This window comes from Lathamus discolor, chromosome 4 (genome assembly GCF_037157495.1).
Source record: "Lathamus discolor isolate bLatDis1 chromosome 4, bLatDis1.hap1, whole genome shotgun sequence".
Lineage (NCBI taxonomy): Eukaryota > Metazoa > Chordata > Aves > Psittaciformes > Psittacidae > Lathamus > Lathamus discolor.
In genome coordinates this window covers 11,915,203-11,938,796 of record NC_088887.1, presented here as the reverse complement: position 1 = coordinate 11,938,796, position 23,594 = coordinate 11,915,203, and the positions used below count along the sequence as shown (strand labels likewise).

Sequence of the window (23,594 nt, the reverse complement as noted above, 5' to 3'; positions counted from 1 at the left end):
TCCGGCAACAAGCATTACTCTGTGTAGCAGGATGCAGCTGGTACTCTTTGCCAAGTTCTGTGGACATTTTGAAATGCCACTGAATATGAAGCAGGCGCCAGGTATTGCAGCCTTAGAGAAGAACAAACCTGTGGCCAAGATGTGCTGATCTGATTTAGTTTTACACTGTTCTGTGTATTTGTAGAGTTGTTAAACAACATAGAATCATAGAATAGTTAGGGTTGGAAAGGACCTTAAGATCATCTAGTTCCAACCCCCTGCCATGGGCAGGGACACCTCACACTAAACCATGTTACACAAGGCTTCATCCAACCTGGCCTTGAACACTGACAGGGATGGAGCACTCACAGCCTCCCTGGACAACCCATTCCAGTGCCTCACCACCCTAACAGGAAAGAATTTCTTCCTTATATCCAATCTAAACTTCCCCTGTTTAAGTTTTAACCCATTAACCCTTGTCCTGTCACTACAGTCCCTGACGAAGAGTCCCCTCCCAGCATCCCTATAGCCCCTCCTCAGATACTGGAAGGCTGCTATGAGGTCTCCACGCAGCCTTCTCTTCTCCAGGCTGAACAGCCCCAACTTCCTCAGCCTGTCTTCATACGGGAGGTGCTCCAGTCCCTGATCATCCTCGTGGCCCTCCTCTGGACTTGTTCAACAGTTCCGTGTCCTTTTTATGTTGAGGACACCAGAACTGCACACAATACTCCAAGTGAGGTCTCATGAGAGCAAAGTAGAGGGGCATACATCCTGGTATGCTAAAAAAACACCTCAAAACAAAACAACAAATCCCCATCATTTTCATGACATTGAAAATTCTGTTTCCTGAGCACTTTTGTGTTTTATTTTCTGTTTGGGGTTTGTTTCTTTAATTCTGTAATCTCAGGTTTAGTAGTTCCAAGAAATTTTGTATTGTATCAGCACACTGTGGGGGTCCCTCATGCAAACAGCGAAAGCCACTCACTTCCTCTGCTGAAAATGCTCTTGCCAGTAAAAACTATTTTGGTATGAGGGTTTTCTTTTTTGTTGTTTGTGAACTTACTTACTCAGTAACTACAGTTATATTAGATCAGAAATTTAACGTTGGTGTCACTCATTTTACCCCCTATGGAAGTGATGGTAATGGCAATGTTGCAAAGATGTTCCATCATATTTCTTTCAATAGTTCTTACAGTGTGATTCACTTGAGAATGACTCAAGGATAATGAAAGGAAACAAACTCCATTTTATGCATAAATTCTGGTATTTTCTGCCCTTTGCCCATGGTGTAGATGCCATGGAGTAGAAGCATGGAGGCTCCAGTGTATTATTCCCAGGACTGATGGAGGAACAGGGTTTAGTTCTCACCTCAACAAAAAGGGATTCAAACTCCTTTCAGAAGAGATAGTAGGAACAAAACATTAAAGATTGACTTGGCAACTGAGGAAGGGAAAACATGGGTAAGTTGCATTGGGTACTCAGTCAGAAAGGAGGAAAACCCATCTTTTCATGAGTACTTTAGAGACCCATTACCTAGTATCACTGTAGAAATATGCACAAGAGGGAAGAATGTATCCTTGTAGTCCCCAAAACCAGAGGCGCCTAGGTGAGGGCACCAGCCACCAGGCTCAGGTTTCTCTCTCATTATACTCAGTTTCTCTGCCCTGTGAAGCTCTCATCATCCTCTACAATAGGGAGCAGCTTTGTAGGAAGAGCTTAACCCTGCTTTGCATGCATATGGGTGATCTCCTGTGGTTCCTTCCACTCTAAAATAATCTAAGTGAAAGTGTCAGTCCCTACCTCAGATTTCTCTCTGCTAACCCCAAAGATCTCATAACTTACAGGAAAGAGGACATGTGCAAGGTGGGAGGTGGCATCCTCCCAGCCACAAGCTTCAACCCGAAGTCTCTCTCAGACAAGGGATAAACCTGGGGTGAGAACCACCCCATCCTGCACTAGTGCTGTGCTGGTGTTAGCCAGGACAGGCAGCTGAGCTCCTGGAACTGTGCATGCTTTAAGGCTGTAAGTTAGACCTTCTGCCAGCTGGAATTATCTCATCCAGAACAACGCACTATGAGCAGCATGCAGGCAGAGGAGGCTGAAGTATCCACTTGAAGCAACTCTCTGGTGTGGGAGGAAAGCTGGATCATGGCTGTCACTGGAGTATTTGCCAGAGTAGCAATTTCTTCTTATGTTTTCCCTGCTGTGGTATTTTCACTTTCTCCCTCAAAACCACTCTGCAGCATCAAGAGGCCAGTCATGTGGGAAAATGAATGTAAAGTTTGTTTTACTTTTGTGAATGGGCTTTTGAGCAGATGTTGTTGAAGGAATCCCCCTAAAAGCCAGAGCTGGTTGCTGGTTTATTTTCTTCCCTTCACTCAGGCAGAAGGGTAACCCTCACAGCAGCCAGCCCAGCCTTGGGTGGAGTAGGTAAGCATGGTCAGGGTTAGCCTGGAGATCACCCCTCAGAAGGAGATCCCGCTGGGTGTCTCCCAAAGAGGGGCTTTTGTGGACCATCGGTGTAAAACACCAGGCTGCAGGGAGTCCTAGCTTTGGGTGGCCATCGTTCTCTGAGGTGGTGAGCTGCTGACATGTGTTCTCCCTCTAACCTGTGGGGTTCCCAAACCCGCCTGGACGCGTTCCTGTGTAAACTGCTCTGTGTAGCCCTGCCTGGGCAGGAGCTTGGACGAGACGCCCTCCAGAGCTCCCTTCCAACCCTGGCGCTTCTGTGTGACCTGAAGCTGAAGCTCCCCCTGCTGTACAAGCAACGCAGCAACGTGTGCTGCCAGCGCTCGCTGGAGCTGCACCCCTCCAACAAGAGCCCCACTTCGCAGCATCACCTCGCCCCCAACTCCTCTCTGCCAGCAGCACTGAGTGAAGCAGCGCTTGGGAGTAAATGAGGGAGCGCTTCTGAGTGAGGCACCGAGGGAGCAGAGGGAGGGCGGGCGGGGGGGCTTTTGTAAGAGTCAACGGGGGAGCAGGTGGGTGCTGCTTTGGAGTGCAAGGGAAAGGGGAAGGGTTATTTTTTTGGACTGGGAAATGTCCTCGTAACCGGACTATAAGAGTTCTGACATTTCTCTTGTTGATAGCTTTCTTTGCACACAGAAGACCATTAAATATTCTAATAATGTATTCCAGATAAAAGGCCTTCAGCTGAGCTAGGAACAATCCTGAGGGATCTGGAGCTACAAACAGGAAAACCATAGCAGAGAAGGGCAAACAAAAATAAGAAACACAAGTAGAACAACTTTTCCACCCATAGCAAAAACAGCTCCTTTTGAGCCACTGTGCTGTATAATGCATTCAGACAGTGCGCTGTAAGCAGATAGGTGTATTCTCTGCTATTACTTAAACCCTTGGTGATTGCAAGTGAAACAACTTCCTCTATTGAAGTGGATGCTCGAGACATGTCTTCATTCTGTAAGGTTCACTTTGAAGTCTTAAAAGAATGGTGAACTCAGTCATTAAAATGCTGCCTCCTGTCAGGTTTTTACACTGCAGACGTACTTCCAGCACTGGGGGGAGACAATTTCTCTCTTTTTTTTTCTTATTTTTCAAATTTCAGTAAGCATTTGTGGCTACAGATATTAGAAAGGCAATATTCAGTTAGGTAATTAGTGAGGAAAATTTTGCATAGGAATTGAAGTAAAACCACACACTTATTCCTAGATGTGGAAGTTACACAGAACAACTCCATTTTCACAGCTGGCCTATTATTAAAAATAGATGAGGTAATTTCACCCGGTTTCCTATAGCCCACTAATTGTATTAGACCACACAATGTGTCTTCAAGGGCAGCATTCATCCTGTCTTGACCTGACATCTCCAGGAGACAGAGAGTTTATCCTTCTCTTAGATATGCTAATTAAGGTCTACCTTGGACTCCAGCAATTGATTCCTTTTATGCCTTTCTCCATTAAATACATCTTACTATGAACTGCTTCTTATGGGCTCAAGTTTTGCAAGAGCCTGTCCAGACCAGAACCACGACGCTGGATCAAGTACAGTTCATTACAGGCAGCTTGTGGCAAGCAGCATTTAGCACACCTTCCTCACAGCCCTCATCATGACAAGCTTAATTGCCATTCACGCAAGCAGAGCGTGGACGCCCCGCCGCCGCCAAACCGAACGGCTATCGCCGCAGCACTGCCACAGGGCCGGGGAAGCCCTTTGCTGAGCCTGACCCTGCTGTTGGAACAACCCGGCTCCCCGCGGGGCCGCCCCGAGTGTGACAGCCCTCGGCCGGACCCAACACCCTCTCCCCGCCGCCGCCGTTTCAACCGTTGGAGGTGTTTCAAACCGCGGCGGGCAGCGCCGTGAGCCGCCCGCTGCTCTCGGCGAGTCCCCGCCATGGCAACGCCGCGGAAAGGCGCCGTGTGTGCGCCGGCGCACGCTGATGATGCGGTGGGTACGGGGAGCGGCGGGGCTCAGAGCACGTTTCCATCACCTCCGGCCGCGTACGGCGCTGCGGGGCCCGCGATGCAGGTGAAGCTGTGCGGGGCCGCCGGTGGGCGGCTGGGGACGCTGGTGGGGCTGGGCAGGAGCGGGGCCGCCGTGCTGCCGCTGCCGGCATGCCTGCTCTACACGCGGACCGGCTCGGCGCCGCACCTCACCCACGACACGCTGCAGACGGTCGGCGGCGTCCCCGCCGTGGCGCAGCTCACCCTGCCCACCATGTGAGTACCGAGGGCCCGTCTGTCTCACTGCGGGCCGGCCGGGCTGCTCGCTTTCCCGGCTGCGAGGCGAAATGCCGGAGGCGGTTGGCTCTTTGTTGCTTCCCAGTCGGAGGGAGGTGCAGTGATTTAAGGATGTAGAGGGCTGAGGGACCTGGGGAGGGAGGAAGGGGATGGTGGGGTGTGTGTTAGTCTGGGGGACTTACCTTGCCCTACAACTGCCTGCGGAGAGGATGGAGTGAGGCTAGTAATGCTGCACAGAAAATCACAGCGTGATTTCTTGCTCTCCAGCAAGGCAGTGATCACTGGTCAGTGTGGGTAAAAGCTCTGCCTTTTTGCCACAGAATTATGAGTGCCCTGGTTTGTAAGATGGGATTCTTGAGCTCTGTGTTTAGTTCTGTCTGTCTCTGCTTTGTTGCTTGGTAGCTGGATGGCAGCTATCAGTGTCTAAACCAATGTAAGTGCAGATGATGCGTAACTGTGGGAAGCAGGAGCCTTAGTGATGAAACCACTGATCCTTCTTGTTTGCTTTGTTAATGTGTTTCTCTGTCTGGATGCAGGGCAGAAATTCATGAGGTCCTGGAAGAATACAAAGAAGGAGCTGCAAAATTTATAGGTAAAACGTGTGTATTTGCTTGTATGTCTGGAGAGATAATACAGGTGGATCTTGCAGGTGAATTTTTAGGCAGCACAGTAGGCAGAAAGATGTGTAGGCTTTCCATGTTTTGGCATTTCCTCACTCAGCGTGGCACTGAGGAAGACTTGAAATAGTATGTTGTCACTAGTATGGCCACAAATCCTTCAAACAGGCTACAAAAAGAGAGCATTTCTCTTTTTCTTTTCCTGTACCCAGTTTTCTCCTTGTGAGCTTCAGCACTGACTAGGGTGGGCTTAGCCCAGAAGTTGAGACTAGAACTGAGAGATGTTTGACTGTAGCCCCAAGTCACAGCTGCAAGTGAATCTTGCCTTGTGCAATTTCTGACCTCTTTTGAGGAGAATTGGAAATTCTCATGAGAATATCTTTCCTCATGGAGCTGTTCAAATACATTTCCTGAGAACATCTATCTGCTCGAGTTGGCTTTTTTTGATTCTCATGAAATCGTTGTTTTCATCCAGTATGAAGAATAAACAGGCAAAGCGCCCCACATCAAATCAATTTCAGCTGGTGGATGCTTCTGCCTCTGAGCTGTTCCTGTTTTAAAAAGATGTTAGGGGAAAGACTCGTGAACTCTGAGGAACTAAAGACGCAGGTGGAGACGCTCGTTTTCCCCTTTCTTTGTTCTTGTCCCTTTAGCAGTTGCACTGTACTTGCTCCCCATATTCTCCTTCCATTTTTCCACATTAAAGAGTCAGTTTTAGGAATAAACTCAACTTTAGTTTGTCAAACATAAGACAGTCAACACTGCCATCACCCTCAGCTACTGCACCAAGCCCCAAGCCTTTGTGCTCTTCATTCCCTGTACTCCATTCTTGGAGCAGTTCCTGAATGAAATCTTTATCTTAACACCTCGTTGACAAGAATTAGTAAAGCAGCAGTTCTTACATTTGTGACTGTCCTGGGTTTTTCCTGTGGTTGTTTTAACCACACACATTATGCAACAAAGATCACTGTTATCAGGCTGCTGTGGCAAAGGAGCCTGAATGCACAGTGAATGCGGGGTTAGCATCTTGTTGTGAATATCTGTATCATAGCCTATATTTATGTCTGGGAAGGTAGCTCAGGGAACCGGAGGGTGATCACCCAAGTCAAGAAACTTCTCTGGGATGCTTTGGCTATCTCTGTGTCTCAGGCTGCACTGGCTATAGAGTAAACCCTGTCAAAGTGATGGCACGTCTTTAGTTTCTGTAATTTATAGTCAGTTCTTTGTATAGAATCTCACAGACTTTGCAAGAAAAAACTTTGTGTTGCCAATGCTGAGGTGTTCTTATGAATGTTTTGTATGTGTCCATTGCACATACATTCTGAATGTGTAAAATAATGTGAATTATTACAATTTTTAAAAATGATAGGACAAGGGGTGATGGGTTTAAACTTAAACAGGGGAAGTTCAGATTAGATATAAGGAAGAAGTTCTTTACTGTGATGATGGTGAGGCCCTGGCATAGGTTGCCCAGAGAAGTGGTGAAAGCTCCATCCCTGGCGGTGTTCAAGGCCAGGTTGGACAGAGCCTTGGGTGACATGGTCTAGTGTGAGGCATCCCTGTCCATGGCAGGGGATTGGAACTGGATGATCTTAAGGTCCTTTCCAGCCCAAACCACTCCATAATTTTTGTCCTATATACAGACACGAAGCTTTGGGGTTTTTTTTTTACGTTTTAAAGCACATCAAACTTTTGGACATGCTTTGCATTATGTGAGTGAAGTTATGGGTTGGATTTCTAAAGGAAGTTTGCTTGCTCCCAACTTGCAGTTAACTTTGACTGCTTTGGGACAACTTACTGCTTCAAGAAAAATTAAAAACCTCTTTCTCTGAAACTTTGTGGAGGCTTCACCAATTTCTGTGACTATCTGTGAAGAGAAAATTGTATGTCATTGGAACATGCTGTCTAGCTTTCTGGCATTTGAAGCCTCCAAAGTGGCAGGGATTATAAACTTATTTGTGTAGCTGATCTGCTGTCTTGCTATATGCTGTTGTTCATTAAAAGTTCTAGGCTTGAGATTGTTGCTCACTTTAGATTATGTCAGATGTCTCCGGTATATCAGTTGAGTGGTCAAGCAAGTCAGCTGTTTGGTCTGGCGAATTTTAATAGCAGGGTTATTAATCAAGAAGAAATACAAAAAACTCTCAAAGGAGCTATTGAGGTTGCAGAGTCAAAGGGTGTTATTTGATGGTGCGTCCTGATGCTGCACTCTCCTCCCTGCAGTTAGTAAAGGTGGGGAAAAAGTCTGCCTTCTTTGGTGCTGCGGGATCAAATGAACACTATTTTCTTTGTCAGAATGAATGTACTTATGTGTGTGAGAATACCCTCTACCCCTTCTGCAAATTTACAGACCATTAGCTTTGTTCTGGTTCATGAAACTCTACTCTGTTCTTTGTTTCCAGGTATGCCAGAGAAAGTGCTGTACTGCTCCCTTCATGACCCTGTTACTCCCTGTCCATCTGGCTACAACACTAACAAGGTATAGTAACTGTAAACAATTGAAAGGTCCACTTACAGGTCCCAAAAGAAACCTGTCAGTCCTCCCCTTGGCTGGGTGGGTCGACTTAGCCACAAGATTTTTTTATGCTTTGTATAAATACTTGCACAAAGAGGAATGTCATTACATGTTCATACCTCCAGTTAAATAAAGCTGGACATTTTCTTACTTGACAGGATGTTGCCTGAACAGTTAAGTGGCAATTCAGATAGAAAGCAGAGCTCTGGACTCACATACTCTTGTGGTTAATATGGTGGTGAAAAAAGAATCCGTGTATTTTAGCTTATATTTTGTACAAGCTTATGATAGTGCCACTGATAAGCAATGAACCTGAAGTTCTATATGTGTATTTACAGTCTGCTACAGGCCCACAAAGGGGAAGATCTTGGTATTTTTGCAGGAAGGTGGCTCAGCAGTTCAGGAGTGCATAGTGCTGTGGATGTTTGCCCATTCTATGCCACAGGTACTCATGTTCTCTGTGCAGTCCGCATGCTGCTTGCTGCCTGACACAGCTTTGGCTTGGAGGAGCCAATTCTGGCACCTGCAGAGTGCCAAGGCCTGTTTGGGTACCATCGCACTGGGTGAAAGGTCACTGAATGACAGGGGGTAATGGCTGTCATCCAGCTGTCAGTGTATACTCTTTCTTTTGGGAACCAGGCTGAGATCTGTCTCTCTGTAGGAAAGGAGTCACCTGAAGCTTGTCTCAGTGTTGTGCAGCAGTGAGGTGATGGCAGCAATCTAAACCTGGAAGTTGCAGGTTTGATTGGGTTTTGTGTTTTGAAGCTGATAAGGATTTTTGTCACCTTGCTGCAAGGCATTCAGCAGCTAGATTTACACTGACAAATACTTCTGAGAGCTTTTTGAAAGCAGTGGAATAGAAGGCTTTGGATTCTGTGCCAGAAAGCCTGACACAGGCTGGATTTAAATAATCAGAGGGTAATGCTCAGTTCTCTAAGCCACATGGCTGTTTTATTTAGGAAAGCAGCTGTTTTCCTCTGGAGAGCAGAATGAAGGTAAGTAGACTTGATTACATTCTGTGCCCTTTGGCTCAAACAGTTCTGGCTTTCCTCTGTCTGCCTTCACCAGCTGTTCCTTGATGCTCTCACATAAGAGGCAGCAGGTACTAACTGGCCAGCATGCTGCTACAGAACAATGTAGAGCTACTGCATTCCAGTTATTCTGCAGGTTTTAATTTGGGATCTCCCTCTACCTTGGAGACTAAAGCCTGTTTCTTTGTTTCTCAAATTCTGTGAAATTGGCTGATGAGGCCAGAAGTAATCAGGAGAGATGGATGGATGGGTGGATGGATGGATGGATGGTTGTACAGCAGATATGTAGTGCAACCCATTTGGGGTATTTTTGTGAAGACCAAAAGGGAATTGTTCTGCTCATATTTTTTTTGCATCAGTTTATCAAATTCAACTTGTTTATTAGTATGCATGAGAAATGCGTTGCTGAGTTTGTCTGGCATAAGCAAGGAGAATGCTTTTAAACTCGCAAATCCCAAAAAGTCCCTTTAACACTTCAAGCTATAAGCTATTTATGATAGCTGAAAAACGTTCCTCATTTAAAAATGCACTAAACGGGAATGAAAAGAGCTAACTTCTAAAGGGCTCAAGCACAATGCTTAATCTACTTCAATACTCCTTTAAAATTTGGAAGCAGCAGTGTCACAAGTCTAGCAGTAATACAACAAAAACAATCATAGAACCATAGCATTATAGAATGGTTCCATAGGGTTGGAAAGGACTTTAAGATCATCTAGTTCTAACCACCTGCCATGGGCAGGGGTACCTAACACTAGACCATGTTGAAAAAGGCGCTGTCCATCCTGGCCTTGAATGCTGCCAAGGATGGAGCATTTACTACTTCTCTGGGCAACCTGTTCCAGTGCCTCACCACCCTCACAGTAAAGAACTTCTTCCTTACATCTTACCTGAACTTTCCCTGTTTTAAGTTTAATCCCATCACCCCTTGTATTAGTCCTACAACCCCTGATGCAGTCCCTCTCCAGCATCCAAGCTGCATTCAAAAGGTAATTCCAGGTTCTGCAGAGCGGAATAAAACATGCATAGTTGCAGTGGCTGCAGTAACATTCTGTGGCTCTGCATGGTTAGTGAATTGAACAGTGCTAGCCCAGAGGTGTTGGGGTAACGTGACCTCTCTGTGAAGGTTCTTTTGTCTTGCTTTAAAATCGTTTGAGGGTAGCATGGAGTAACAATAGATGATGGAGGCCCATGTGTGCATGCAGAAGGGAAGGTGCGTGAGGAGACCGAGAAGACTGTGAAATCCTAATGAGTACCTGCCATTTCTTACACTGTCTCTGAAAGCTGTGTGTTTCTGTTTTGCTTGGTATTTCAGTCTCTTCTTAAGTGGCTGGATTTGGGACCAGAATCCAAATAACATTGGATTCTAAGATTAAATTGCCTAACCTTTTGTATTCTTCTCTGTGTCTGTGTGCTTGATATATACATGTATATTCACACAGATGGTATGAATTCACTGCTCAAAAGAGGAAATAGTTTATTGGTTTTGCATTATGTACAGAAACCTAGTGAACTGTAATTCCTATTGTATTCTCTTCTGCGTTTTGTGAGATGACAACATAAGTTTGATGGGAATTAAATCTTTTCTTCTTTTTATTTTTCTTTTCCCAATTCTGCCACTAATTTGGGTGATGATAGGCCATATGCTCTATCTCAGAGACTTTCAAATATGTGGAGCATTACTGTGTTGAATGTTATGATTTCATCAAAGTGGATCCCAGACATCCCAGTGAAGTCATTTATCTTCTTTCACTCATTGTGTCAAGTGCAGCGGATTACCTGAGCCATGGTCCTGGAGAACTTGCCTATGAAGCATCGTTCCAATATCTGGTGTTTCATGAGACCAGTTCCTTCCCTGCTTTGACTCTTAAGATCTGTTAACTTTTACAATTAACATTCATCCCTATTTGTCCTTGACAGACAGTGTCTCTGTGGGGAAGCTCAGGGCGCATGGAAATCACAGCTTCCAAGTTCATGGATATGCAGCGGGCTATCCAGCCAGATTGGTTCCAGTGCATCTCTGATGGAGACACCATTGCTGGAGAAGCTGGTAGAAAAAGGGCCAAGAAGTCTGTGGATAGGTCGCTTTCCTTCCTGGATGCATGCCTTCAGATGCTAGAAAAATCACCGGTAAGGTCCGCAAAATACGGGTCTGCTTTTTGGTCTGTGCTGCATCTTTGAATGGTCCCAGGATGTGATTTAGTAAGAAATTGTGTCACACAGATGTATCAGTGAATGCCCAGGTGAGAGTCCTGCATGAGGTCTAACCAGTAGCACTGTGGAGTTTCCTTCCTTCCTTTAATAACTTGCCTCTTGCACCAGGATACCCATAGGATAACAGAATGGTTTGGGTTGGTAAGGACCTTAAGTTTATCCAGTTCCAACCCCCCTGCCATGGGCAGGGACACTTCACACTGGACCATGTCACCCAAGGCTCTGTCCAGTCTGGCCTTGAGCACTGCCAGGGATGAATCTCTACTAGTTGAGGAGAGCTATATAACTTTTTCCTGCTTTTGGACTGTAGTGCATTTCTTTTACTTCCCTTCGTGTTATATACATGGGGAAAGGTTTCTCATTCAGATTGAGAAAACCCATCTTTTTGCTCTGAAGTTCTCTCCGTTCCAAGTGAGGGAGGACTTGCTAAAATTTGCCAGCGCCATTCTTTTCCTCCAGCAGTTTTGAAATTTCCCTCCCTTTTGGTGAGAGGGAACATACTAAGTCTGTACTACAAAGGAAAACGGGGGACAGGACCTGATGCTAGTATCCCCTGAAAGGCAATTCATTGTGAGATCTCGTGTCTGACAGCCAGGATAGTGGCACCTGCTTTGTTTTCTGCACTGACACTTGCAATGTTGAAAGGCTACCTATAAAAAGCCATGTACAAAGATGATCTATGGTTATTGCCTTCTATAGGGAGGTGGGACGGGACCAAAATTCTCAGGGAATCAGAATTTTCAGTGTCATGGTAAGGAGCGGAATCTTGTCTCTGAATCCTTTTTCTACCTTACAGTTGGACTTCACAGTGTTATGTGGGGAATAGTCATACATGGGATAAAACACTGTGCTTCTGCTAAGTTCCTGGGAATGCGGGGCTTAAGTAGTTGGCATCTGGAGTCTGGGCTGTGAGATATCTTGTGTGTCTTTGGCAGAGCACACTCTTAACACTTGTAGCTTTCTCCTGGGCCAGGAACTACAAAGAAGTGTAATGTTCGGGGCAATTGAAGGTGGAGATATCTTGGAAGAGAGGCTCAGATCAGCCAGGGAGACTGCCAAGCGACCTGTGGGTGGCTTTCTGCTAGATGGCTTCCAGGGATGTGCCATGGCTAAGGAGACCAAGTTGAAACTGATAGCTTCTGTCACTGCAGAGTTGCCAGAGGATAAACCAAGGTAAGCTGTATGGGGAACATCCCAAGAAGTCCATCTGTCCTATTATGAGGAGCATATACAGGCTGCTGTGCAATATCACTGTATTGTACTGCTTTCTGTATGTGCCAGGCTGCATAAGTTCTACCATTGTCAGGCTGCAGTCTTCAACCCCTGTTTCAGTTTTTAGCTGCAACTGGCACGAAGCTGTGCCCACACTGTGAGTTTTGGGTTTGAGTATTCCCCATATTTACAGAACAATCAGGATATTTAGCTCAAGTGATCTTTACATTTTAGGAGGAATTACAGGTAGTATATATCTGGACTGCTTGCATTTGGCTTCTGAGGCCATGGTTTACTTGCAGTTCAGTTCAAACAAGAACTTTATTACCAATGTATTTTAGGGGGACCTCTTCTCAGAAAAAATCTCATGTTTCCAGTTCTCTCTGGTGTGAACTAAAGGAGAGAAGGCAGGGCTGCTTACAGAACCAGCCAGTGCCCACACGGTCTTAACGGCAGCCAGCTCTAACCTAGTACCTGAGAAACTGAGCCTGTGAGTTACCAGAGGTGGTACAACCTGGCCCAAACCAATTGTATTCTCTGCTTGGACTGGCATAGTGTGGGGATCATTGTGTATTCTAAGGTGCAAGTTATGTCCATAAGATCAATGCCAGAGACTGGACAGGAGTGGCAGCTTTCTTGACTCTTAAAAATGACTTAACAGTAATTAAAGACTTCCAGAAAATATGCACTAGTATTTTCTAGTGGTTCAAAAGGCGGGGGGGGGGGGGGGCGCGGGTGTAGGCAGTGGTGTTCGTCTTAGCATTGGGTTGATGTTGCTGGCTTTTGCACGGATTGCTCTTATAGGAGCAGCTGCAACAGAATTAGCATGGGTGCTTTTTTCATCATTTCCTGAAGAGAGTGACTCAGGCCCCATTGTCTTTCTGCTGCCTTCTGCACTGCTTTGACCTAACAGTGTTCAAAATGCAATTAAATGCAAAAGCATGTGCCTGGTATTGCAGCTTGTTCATGCTTAGTGGTACCTGGGGTTTGAAGTTTCCTGATAATTACCAGGCTTGCTGTGTTGTTGCCATGCTGTCTGGTTTTGCTACTTAAAAGATCCCCTGGGAGCACTAAGAGTCCAATCTGCTCAGGTAACCTCAGTGGCTACCAGTGCATCTGCTTCATCTATCAAATAGTTTGCTTGCCTGGTTAAGACAAGTGCTTCTGACCTCTTTGTAGGAAGAAAGCTGGTTACCTCTAAGGGGTCTTGTAAGTACTTCAAGTGAATTTCAGACAGTCCTGCTCTCCTGAATCACCCTTGCCATTCTTGCTGGAGAAGTTGTTTTGCAGCTGTGTTCTACCCCAAAATGAAATTCTCTAGAAGACAAACGCTTCCTGTGCTTCACCCAAGAAGTGACTGATTTTTGTGTGATGGTGAAGTGATCTTATAAATGTACTCTGAGTCCTGTCATGTACCTAAAGATGAAGTTTCTTATTAAAATTTATTTTACTTTTCAATACCCTTGCAAGAGCAAATGTTTGTCATTACCTCTGCAAAGATAAGTTTTAGCAAGGGTTTGGATCATATATGCAGAGCTACTGTGTTAACTATTAAGTGTAATTTTTTTTCTGTGCCAGTAGAGCCTGAAACACAAGACACTCATGCTGTAAACTTCCCTGTCCTTATTCTTTGATCACAAATTTAATTGGAGTAGTTAGAAAAGTGATTAAAAATGGCATCTTGTGACTTCATTTTATCAGCCCCTATGTATTTTCCTAATTACCTGTTTAGATCATTGCTCTGCATTAGCTTCTACTGTTGTCAGCCCAGGCATGCACCTGCAGGAGAGCAGGCCTTGCTCTGTTCTCTTCTGTTTCACCCACCCTCGGGGAAGCTGCCAGCTAAATTTGGCTAACAGCAGGATCTCTATTACCAGTGATGGCAATCCAGCTGGACTCTTCCTGGCTCTTAATGCCATGTCGTAGGAAATGTTACAGCCCAGGTTTTTGGACAATCATTTGAGCAGGTAGAGTGTAAAGAGGAGGGAAGAAGAAAGCAAGAAACTTTTCTCTTTCCAATGACATTTGTCATTAGTGCATTCTCTTCCAGGCAGTTCTCCCAGTGCTATATGATGTGTCTGTCACCTGGAGGACTTGTATCTTTGACCAGCCATCTCCTGCTGTCTCTGCTGCTCTCGTCAAATCTTTTTAGAGTTTCTCCTAAATAGTTACCAAGCAAAGGGGTCCATGTATCTGGAAACTGGTAGTTCCCTGCGGCACAAACAGGACTAAGGAAAATATCTGTTCTATGACATACATGCTAGGGGAATTTTGAATCTGAGTGTATTTGTGTATGTACTTCAAACATCATGGACACAATGAGGTTTTTCTGCAGTAAATGAGGGATTATTGCTGTCTTCCAAATGGCGGATAAAGAAAAGCCTGCTATGTACTGGATAAATTGGAAGTGGGGAAGTGGAAGCACACAGGATTCTGAGTGATAACTGTTGTATACACTTGCCTTCTGGTTAGCAGTTGCAGGGACAAGCTACACGTGCTGCACATGTGTCTTTTCCTTCAGAATATTCTAGATTTGTCTTCTTGTGTGTCTCTTACAGACTCATCCATGGCGTAGGCAAACCAGATGAGGTGCTTGAGTGCATTGAAAGGGGCGTGGACATTTTTGAGAGCTTCTTTCCCTTCCAAGTGACAGAGCGAGGCTGTGCCTTGGTTTTCAGTTATGACTGCCATCCAGATCCTGAAGCAACAGGTAAGCTCCTTGATGGTCATTACAGTTTTTACTGTATCAGCCAGTATTGTGAGAAGCATAATTCATGCTTTGGTGGAATCTGTACCTGAGGGTTTTGTTCCTGAAATAAGTGAAGTAACGACTGGAAAAAACTGGGATTCCCCTGTCAAGTATTGCTTTTGAAGGTGGGATATTTTGAGGGGAACTTGAGGCTTCCACCTAGGATCTGAATGATTAGCCAAAATTGTTTCTTAAACATTTACTGAATAGAGAAGTTTCTGTTCTACACCATTGGCGAATGTTCTGTTACCATTAGCAGTGAAGGCTGGACCTATTAAGTGGAGATCCAAGATATTTGATGTCTAGAATTAACTGATTATGTATCTGTTTAGATGATGTATTTTGTAAGTCCCTTTTTTCGACCTGACAGAAGTTAGGGATTCCAGTTCTTTGGGCAGCTTTGCTCTCTGGCCTTGTAATTTGATAGTTCCGATCAAAACAAAAAGGAGCTGTTTGTAACTCATTACGTGGTTGCTCTGTGAGATGGGAGCATGTGTATCGCCCATTAAAGCATCTGTAAAATGTTTTTCAAGCAGCTATTTTGGTTTGGCCTATTAAATGTTTTTAATACAGAAGAACATTTTACATCTTTCCTCCTGGGTAGCACATAGCATCTTTTCATGCCTGGATAATTCAGAACCTGAATAGAATGGAACATCTTGATTCTTTGTGCTTGCTGCTGCTTTTTTAACCTTTCTTATTTGTTAATCTTTACCTTGTCTCACCTTATTCTTAAATCAGAAGATTCTGGGTAAAGACAGAATCTGTTCTGTGTCTGTTTAACACTCAGTGGACATGGATTGTGCAAACCCTAATATTGATGTGTCCAGATAACATCTCCTGCTTAAGAACAAACCTAAAAATGCAAGCCTACAAAATTACGTGATGAGTTTTTATTTTTAAAACAGACTGCTGGAAGGCAGATGTGGAATCTAAATTTTCTGCATTAGTGCTACCAGCTTCTTTTGATTGCAACTGTTTTCAAGGAAAGAAAAAAAGGGCATCTTTTTGAGCCTGATGACAGTGTGGAGTGTAGAATGGGCAAATGCAGATGAGTTGCCTGTCTACTCTGACATAATCTCAATAAAATCACTTTGTTCAGGTGATTGCAGTCTATTCAGCATGCAGTTCAGACTGGAAGTATTTTTGACATTTTATTAAGAATGCAGCTTAGTAAAGCAGCAAAAAGTTGTACGGTTGTTTCAGCTGTCTTCATTAGGTTTAGTAGATAAGTTTTCGCTTGCCTCTTTATGTTTTAATCATCTAAAATTGTATCTGTGTTAACTAACCTATGCTAATTAAAGAAAATTAGTTGCTTACTATAGGAAAGAGGTGGAAACTTGGGGTACGAGTTTTCATCTGTTAAGCGAGTAGCAGAAACACCTGCTTTATGGTTGCTACCCTTCCTCTGACCTTCCTGTCCATAAAAGGCTGTTGTCTTTTGATTGAAAACAGTTTTCATGCAAAATGGGGCCCAGGACCTGGAGAAGAATGGTGCTGAAGAAGACCAGGGTGAACTCTCCAAAGCTGACCCAGAAATGACACCATTTGAGATATGTCTAAAGGACAAAAGGTATGTGAGTTTGTGAGGAGGGTACATAAAGCTGTATCACTAAATATGATGCTTTTGTCCTCTGTATTTGTTGGCATATGGTCAGTAGCTGGATGGGAGACTTTATAAAATATGAAGGTGTTGAGGGCAGTACTTCTGGACATGTGAGTGGAGAGTGCTGGACAAGCATTATAGCTTGTGATCAGGCATCAGTGTGTGGCTGGAAGCACTGACAGGCCAGGTTGGATGAAGCCTTGTGTTGGATGGTTTAGTGAGAGGTGTCCCTGTCCATGGCAGGGGGGTTGGAACTAGATGATCTTGAGGTCCTTTCCAACCCTAACCATTCTATGATTCTATGATTTTCTGATCATTTATCCAGCAGACATACTGTGGTCATAACTATGTTCCAGGTGAATGACAGTAGGTTCACAAAGGTTATCTGGGGATTATTCTGGTCTTCCAAATCTAACATGGGTCATCTTGAGATGCTAGGTTTTATATAAACCATGGAGAGCCTCCACTTTCTGACTCTGGGCAGCTGCAGAGCAATTATGCAGTTCCTGGATACTTGCAAAAACTTAGGACAGTGTTACCATGTGTTCTTCCTTCTCTTTTACACAGCTACCATTAGGCTCGGTAGACAACTGTGTTACTTTGCTCAGCCCTCTTTCCACTTTGAGAATGATGCATCTCAAGGTAGAGGGGAATACGGTTTTGTAAAAAGTAAATCCTGGGTTTTGATAGTTTTTTCTTTCATAGACTGATAGGTAGTGAGGTGTGTCTTGCACTGCAGCTTTGCTGTCAGGGAAGACATTAGACAAGGGCTCTCTCTGCTGTTAGCTGTGGTATAGTCAAAAGTCATCCTCTGACTTAGCTGTGTGGCATTTTTGGTTCTGTAGTGAGTTCTGGCATGATACTTGAAGTCCTCCATGCCAGTAGAGCTGACCTTCAATGTCAACACATCTTACAGCAGCTGGATTCAGGCCCTCAAGACTTTTAGGCTCAGGTCCCTGCAAAAGGCCATATAGTAGCTGGATACTTTATTGCTTAAATGGGTCTTCTTTCCTTTGATGTAATCCAACATTGCTTCCTCCTTAGATACGAAGATGATTTTGGTCCTGTGCTGGAAGGATGCACATGTTACTGTTGTCAGAGACATACTCGCGCCTATGTCCATCACCTCCTCGTGACCAATGAGCTGTTGGCTGGCGTTCTGCTCATGATGCACAACTTCCAGCACTACTTCAGTTTCTTCAGTGCCATACGGGATGCCTTAAGAGACAATAAACTGGATCAGCTGAAAGAGTTTGTCTTCAGGCAGGCACTTCAAAGCCCGGCAAATGTGAAGGCAGGCCAGTGATTTCAGAGAGCATAGAGGAGGATGCAGGCTACATCCTTATCTAGTGGGACTGTGCTAAGATGGACTGCCAGCAGGGTCACCTGGACCTATTAGTAGTAAAATGCCTGCTTTCCTGGAGGGAACTGAAGGAGACATTTGAAGAAGATCTCTCTTCTGTGGAGAAGGAAGGTCTTACTCAAACATCCCTTTCAGTTAATTGGCTTAAGTGTATTATTGGGGTACAGAAGGGACTGAACAGCTCACAAGACCAGTATGGATAGCTTTGTTTTCAGTTACTCACTGTTGGCTTTCATGTGGAAGGACAGAACTTGTGGTTGAAGCAGCAGGCTGAGAAAGTTGGGGCTGTTCAGCCTGGAGAAGAGAAGCTGCATGGAAACCTCATAGCAGCCTTCCAGTATCTGAAGCGGGCCTACAAGGATGCTGGAGAGGGACTCTTTATCAGGGACTATAGGGATAGGACAAGGGGTGGTGAGTTTACACTTACAGAAGGGATGTTCAGATTAGATACGAGGAAGAAGTTCTTTACTGTGAGGGTGGTGAGGCACTGGAACAGGCTGCCCAGAGAAGTGGTAAATGCTCCATCTCTGGCAGTGTTCAGGGCCAGATTGGAAAGAGCCTTAGATGACATGGTCTAGTCTGAGGCATCCCTGCCAGCGGCAGGGGGTTGGAACTGTATGATCTTAAGGTCCTTTCCAACCCAAGCCAGTCTATGATTCTGTATACTTAAAATTAATCCAGCTGCCTGGAGGCTCAGCAGCTGTTTGGGACTCTGATCCAATACCCAATGGATATTATAGGTAATTATTTTTCTTAGAAAATCCTAGTGGTGTGGTTGTCCCATAATGCAGCTCCTTGATGAGAGATCCCACCTCAGTTTAACACAGTTCCTTGCAGCCATTGCGAGCATCCGTGTCCCTGAAAAGAACTGACTGGAACTGCTGCTGTGTTCAGTGGCACAAGGGGCTGACTGTGGTGCAGTATGTTCCCTGGGCCAGGAGGACGCCCTCCACCTCGGCCTGGCCTTAGAAAATCCTGCCTCAGGAACCCCAGTCTGTGACATGAGAGCCAGAAAGAAGAGAACGTATGTAATCCATGTCCTGCTGTGGAGGGATTTTTTGGCTCTGTACCCTTTCACCTGTATGGACAAATGTTTCCCTCCTGCCTAGCATGTGGATGGTGATGAATGTACCATTCTTTCCAGCTGTCCTAGCACTGCTCAAGGATTAGGCTATGCAAACATCGGGGTGAGATGGAGCTGTGGAAGTGATGGATCTCAAGAAAGTGTTTAGAAAAGATTCTTGTGGCTCCTAGTTTTAAAATATGACTTTGTTATGACACATTCCGCTCATTCAGTTTTTTTATGCCCTGAACTTTGGAATCCTGGATTTATTAATTTTATGTTATGAAGCAACAATAAAATATTTTTATTATTCATTACACTGGCTGCTCACTGTGTGACTGAGGTGGTGTGACAGAGAGTGTGAGTGTACTGCTCAAGAAGATGTCTCCTGGAAACTCAACCTGATGGAGAACAGGGGCTCATTTTGCAGTGGGATCCTCTCATGAAGCAGTGGTACAAATAATTTGCTTCCAAAAAAATGCCATAATAGACCTGGAAGTGTTAAAGACTGAAAGTGTTGAAGACCAACCTGTCCCTCTCACCATAAGAGCTCTACTACCTGAACTAAGCTTAAAAAAAAATACTACAGTAAAGTTGCTGTCCTTAAAGCAACTAAAGATTAATCTGCAGTTTGCTCTTCACCATTTCTGTTGTGTTTTAAAATTTTACTATCTCGCCTCTAAAGATTTAAGATTTTAATACCTCACATCAGAATGACTTTACCATAGAGTACAAGGAGTTTTAGCTTCCCTGTCAGCATTGCCTGTGCATCCCTGTCTCCTACACAATGTCAGCTACACAATGGTGTTAGAGTCCTTTTTACCATTCCAGTCTTACCCACTGCATTGCACTAACTACACTTCTGTTCCACAGGACCTTAAAGAAATGTTGCAGACTTCTTTACTGTTGTCTTTAAACGGAGATTATGGGGAGTAATTCAGCTCCAGAAACTATATAAACTCCATGACTAATGTCCTCACTCCAAGAAGTATCTTATGGTTGTTAATGTTGATGCAGCACTGGGAAATACGGAGATGGTGCTCTGGATATACAGTGTGAGGTAGCAGGTCTGCCTATCTTAAAAGGCAGAGAATTCTAATGAAACAAAAAATGGTTTATGCTTCTTTAAAGAGGAATGGAGGATGTGGTAATGTTAGACTTGGCAATGCTTGTTCTTGTTCCTATAGTGTTGCAAATGTCAGTGCAAAACCTTATGGGGGTGGGGGGCAGGGACTATTTTAAAGCTTTTCATTCTCTGTCACTTTCATACCCGTATACTCAAATCACCGACTTGCATGAGCCCAGCACTCAGGCACCAAGGAGCTTGTGTCCAGGGATGCTCTGTAAAGACGTGGAGGATAAGGGCTGCTAGCTAGTGTGCCTGCATTCTTCTTAGGCTGGTAGCCTTATTGCTAGTTTCAGAGTGGTATTTCGTACCTTTTGGGAGCTAGCTATGATCAGACCCCCATCCTTCCCCATCTCTGTGAATCATGAGGATTTATTCATTTTTCTTTGTCTCCCAGCCTGGGTGTCCTGAGAAGCAGCACAGAGCTATACTGTAATCTAAGTGACTTGCTAAGCTAAGTGCCAGTAACATGCCATTCTCATCAATCTTCTGCTTTGGCCTTCCAGTCTTCCCATACTGCTGTGTTCCTGTTCAGTCTCCAGCCATTCCAATCAGGTTTTCCTGTTCTTTGCTTAGCTTGTATGTGTGTGCATGCATGTCCCACAGCTGCACAAAGTGACCAGTTTCCTATTACAGAAAATCTACCTACATCTACTTATTATCTAACAAACAGTAAAGAACTGCACTGTTTCAGGGTTAATGTGTTATCTTTAGCCAAGTTTTCAATCTTTTGGTCTTCCTAGTTCACTTTGTAAAACATAAACAACATTTTTCATGCTAACTTAAACAGTTTTGTATTTTATTCTTGCTTTAATATGGGGAAGAAAACTACATGGAATAAAACCTAAACTTTTCATGGGGAAGTGAAGATTGGAATGAATAAGGAGTGGAAAAATTTCTGTGCTAAATTAACTTCACTTAGCAATGAAGACTGCAAAAACATCCTTGACTGCCATCCATCCCCAAATGGCAGAATACAAAAGAGCAGCGCAGAATACAAAAGAGATGGTGTGTTACAAAAGCATCAGAGCCTGGAACATCCTTCCCTTAACAACTTTTAGTGTAACATTCCTCTTGGAGGCAATTAAAAGTCCTTCATGTTTCTGATGGGAGTAACTGGCAGGGCTGCATGCTAAATGCTAAGTCCTGTGCCCTTCTGACCGCTTTATTGCTATTCTGCTCAGTAACTTACTCCTTTCGGAGCTATTTTAATATTGCAACTCTTTAGCAGTTTCAAAGATGTGCTTTAAAATGTGCTACGGAAAAAAAAGATCAAATTGGTTTATGACTAAAATGTTTTCTCCTTCAGGTATGTAATTTCTCCCCCCACACATTCATCCTCTAAATTACTAGGACAGGGTGTCCGTGATGGGTTGTATCAAGCCTTTTCTGGCAGTTTCTACTTCTGCTCTACTTTGGTTTTACAGGATTGCAGGAGCTGCTGAAGACTGGAAGTGTTCCATAAGGGTGTTCTGTTTATTTCTACATCTTTGAAATCCAGAGGGTTTTCAGATCATGGAGGGCTTATGCATAAAAGAATGGGCTGCAGGGGTGTTTCAGAGGTGGTTTTAAGTATTGGGTAGCTACTTTTTTTCCTTCTGGAACCCTGTTGATTTTTTATTTATGACCTGACATGACAAAAGGCTCAACAAAATGTTTAAACCCTCCTTTTAGTAATTTCAGAGAGGTTACCTCTGTGATATGGAATGCATACACAAAGTAGATGATGGTGCAGGCCAGTTTTATAGTCTCATTTGTAGTACATCGGGGGTGATCTACATAATTCACTGGGGACTTCATCTCTTCTGGTAATGCAGTACTTACTTCTACAGACTACTAAAGATGTTCAAGCACGTAACCATCTTAAGCGCGTTCTGTAGGAACAATAGGACTTTTCAAACAAAAGGAGAGTGAAGTTAAATCCCTTTGAGAAGTTGGATCTAGGTTGGCAAAGTTGGCACTGGCACAAAAGTGGTTAACATCTTCTGCAGCAAAATGTTCTTGCTTCCCTGTTGCTGTTGCCAGTGTGAGTGGCATCTGTCAGAGGGCACAGTGTCCTCCCCGGTGGCACACTGGCTGGGAAAGGCAATAGGCAGTATCTTCCCTGCCTCACAGTGAGGTGATGATGGACTGCCTGGTTACTTCTACATCTGTCGCCTGTATGATTTAATTAGACCGGTCAGGTGAAGGTGCAATACAGTGGGATGCTCTGTCACACTTCAGATTTACCTTCTCCAGCTCCTGGCCTTGCTCTCTGGCCATCATTTCACAAACTTCAGAGAAAGCCTGCTCTTTGTTTGGCAGCCGTTTGTGTGCCAGAACATCGTGCAGGACCATTTGGGAAGCAGGTTTGGATGAGAAGGGGTTGTCTGGTTAACCAGGGTTATCCCACACTTCAGCCTGAAAATGTAAGAAACTGTGTGATGGGGAGAGGGCCGTATGTAAAGAAACGATAACTAGAGGCCTCTCTATCTGCCAAACAGCTGAGGATTAGCCTCCTTCCTGTCTTCCCTATGCCCCTGCTGCAGTGCATAGCATTTTCTGGTCAAGGGGATGGCCAGTGCACTGGGAAAGGCAATGGCTATGGATCTTGCCTGTGGCTCTACAAGGTGTATCTCACCTGTCTGTACTCGCAGAGGAGCTTGATTTGCAGATGGGTGCTCAAGGAAAGATCTGAAAACTATGTTCTTTAGATATAATGGCCCAGCACAGATTTTCACTAAAGAAAGGGTTCCTGGAGCCATTCCAGTGCTGTGTATGTGATACCGTCTGCTCTGCGCTGACTGCCTTTTCCGAGGTATTGGACATATATCACAAAGCATGACACAAAGCTGGCTTTGTAGTGATTCTCTATCTTGTTACTGCCTCCTTCCACAGGAGAGCAGCTGATTTGCCTTTTGATGAGGTAATGGAAGTCATGTAGCCAACATCTTGCAGGAAGTCAGCAGAGGCCACAAATCTGTCCTGAGCTGTTCATGCTGCCCTTCCAGACCGGAATGGAGACATCTACAATGTAATGTCAAATGTAATGCTACTATGTGCCAAAAAACAGCTGAGGAAACCGACCCTTAGAAAAGACAGATGCTTTCCTCAGACAAAGCTGAGTGAACTGAGATGGGAGAGAACAGAGACTGGCAGGCAGCCGAAGCCTTCAAAGAGATGCAGCATCTTCAAGGAAGGGAGCAGGAGATGGACCGTCTGGGAGGAAGGAGCATAGGCAAACAGGATGACTAGGATTTGGCAAGGCCAGCAAAGAAAGGAGTGGGAGCTGTGCAGTATGCCCAAGTGTAGCATTGCCAACATCAAGTTGCAGAAGACACTGGCATGTCCCTTTTTACATCCCTTCTTTCACACATGCTTTGAGGAGGAAGAAGCATTCTGTTGTTCAGGAAGTTTAGCAATGGCTGCTATACTCCTGCTCACAA

The 23,594-nt window shown here is 44.6% G+C and overlaps 1 protein-coding gene across 1 annotated transcript; it reads left to right on the top strand.

Annotated features, from left to right (window-relative positions):
- The first annotated feature begins 4,403 nt into the window (after positions 1-4,403).
- QTRT2 (queuine tRNA-ribosyltransferase accessory subunit 2) lies at positions 4,404-19,357 on the top strand. Its single transcript, XM_065676368.1, has 8 exons — positions 4,404-4,655; positions 5,213-5,268; positions 7,696-7,772; positions 10,757-10,966; positions 12,024-12,223; positions 14,821-14,972; positions 16,467-16,584; positions 17,662-19,357. The coding sequence occupies exons 1-8, from the start codon at positions 4,459-4,461 to the stop codon at positions 17,921-17,923; spliced, it is 1,272 nt and encodes a 423-aa protein (XP_065532440.1). The 5' UTR covers positions 4,404-4,458; the 3' UTR covers positions 17,924-19,357.
- Positions 19,358-23,594: the final 4,237 nt, after the last annotated feature.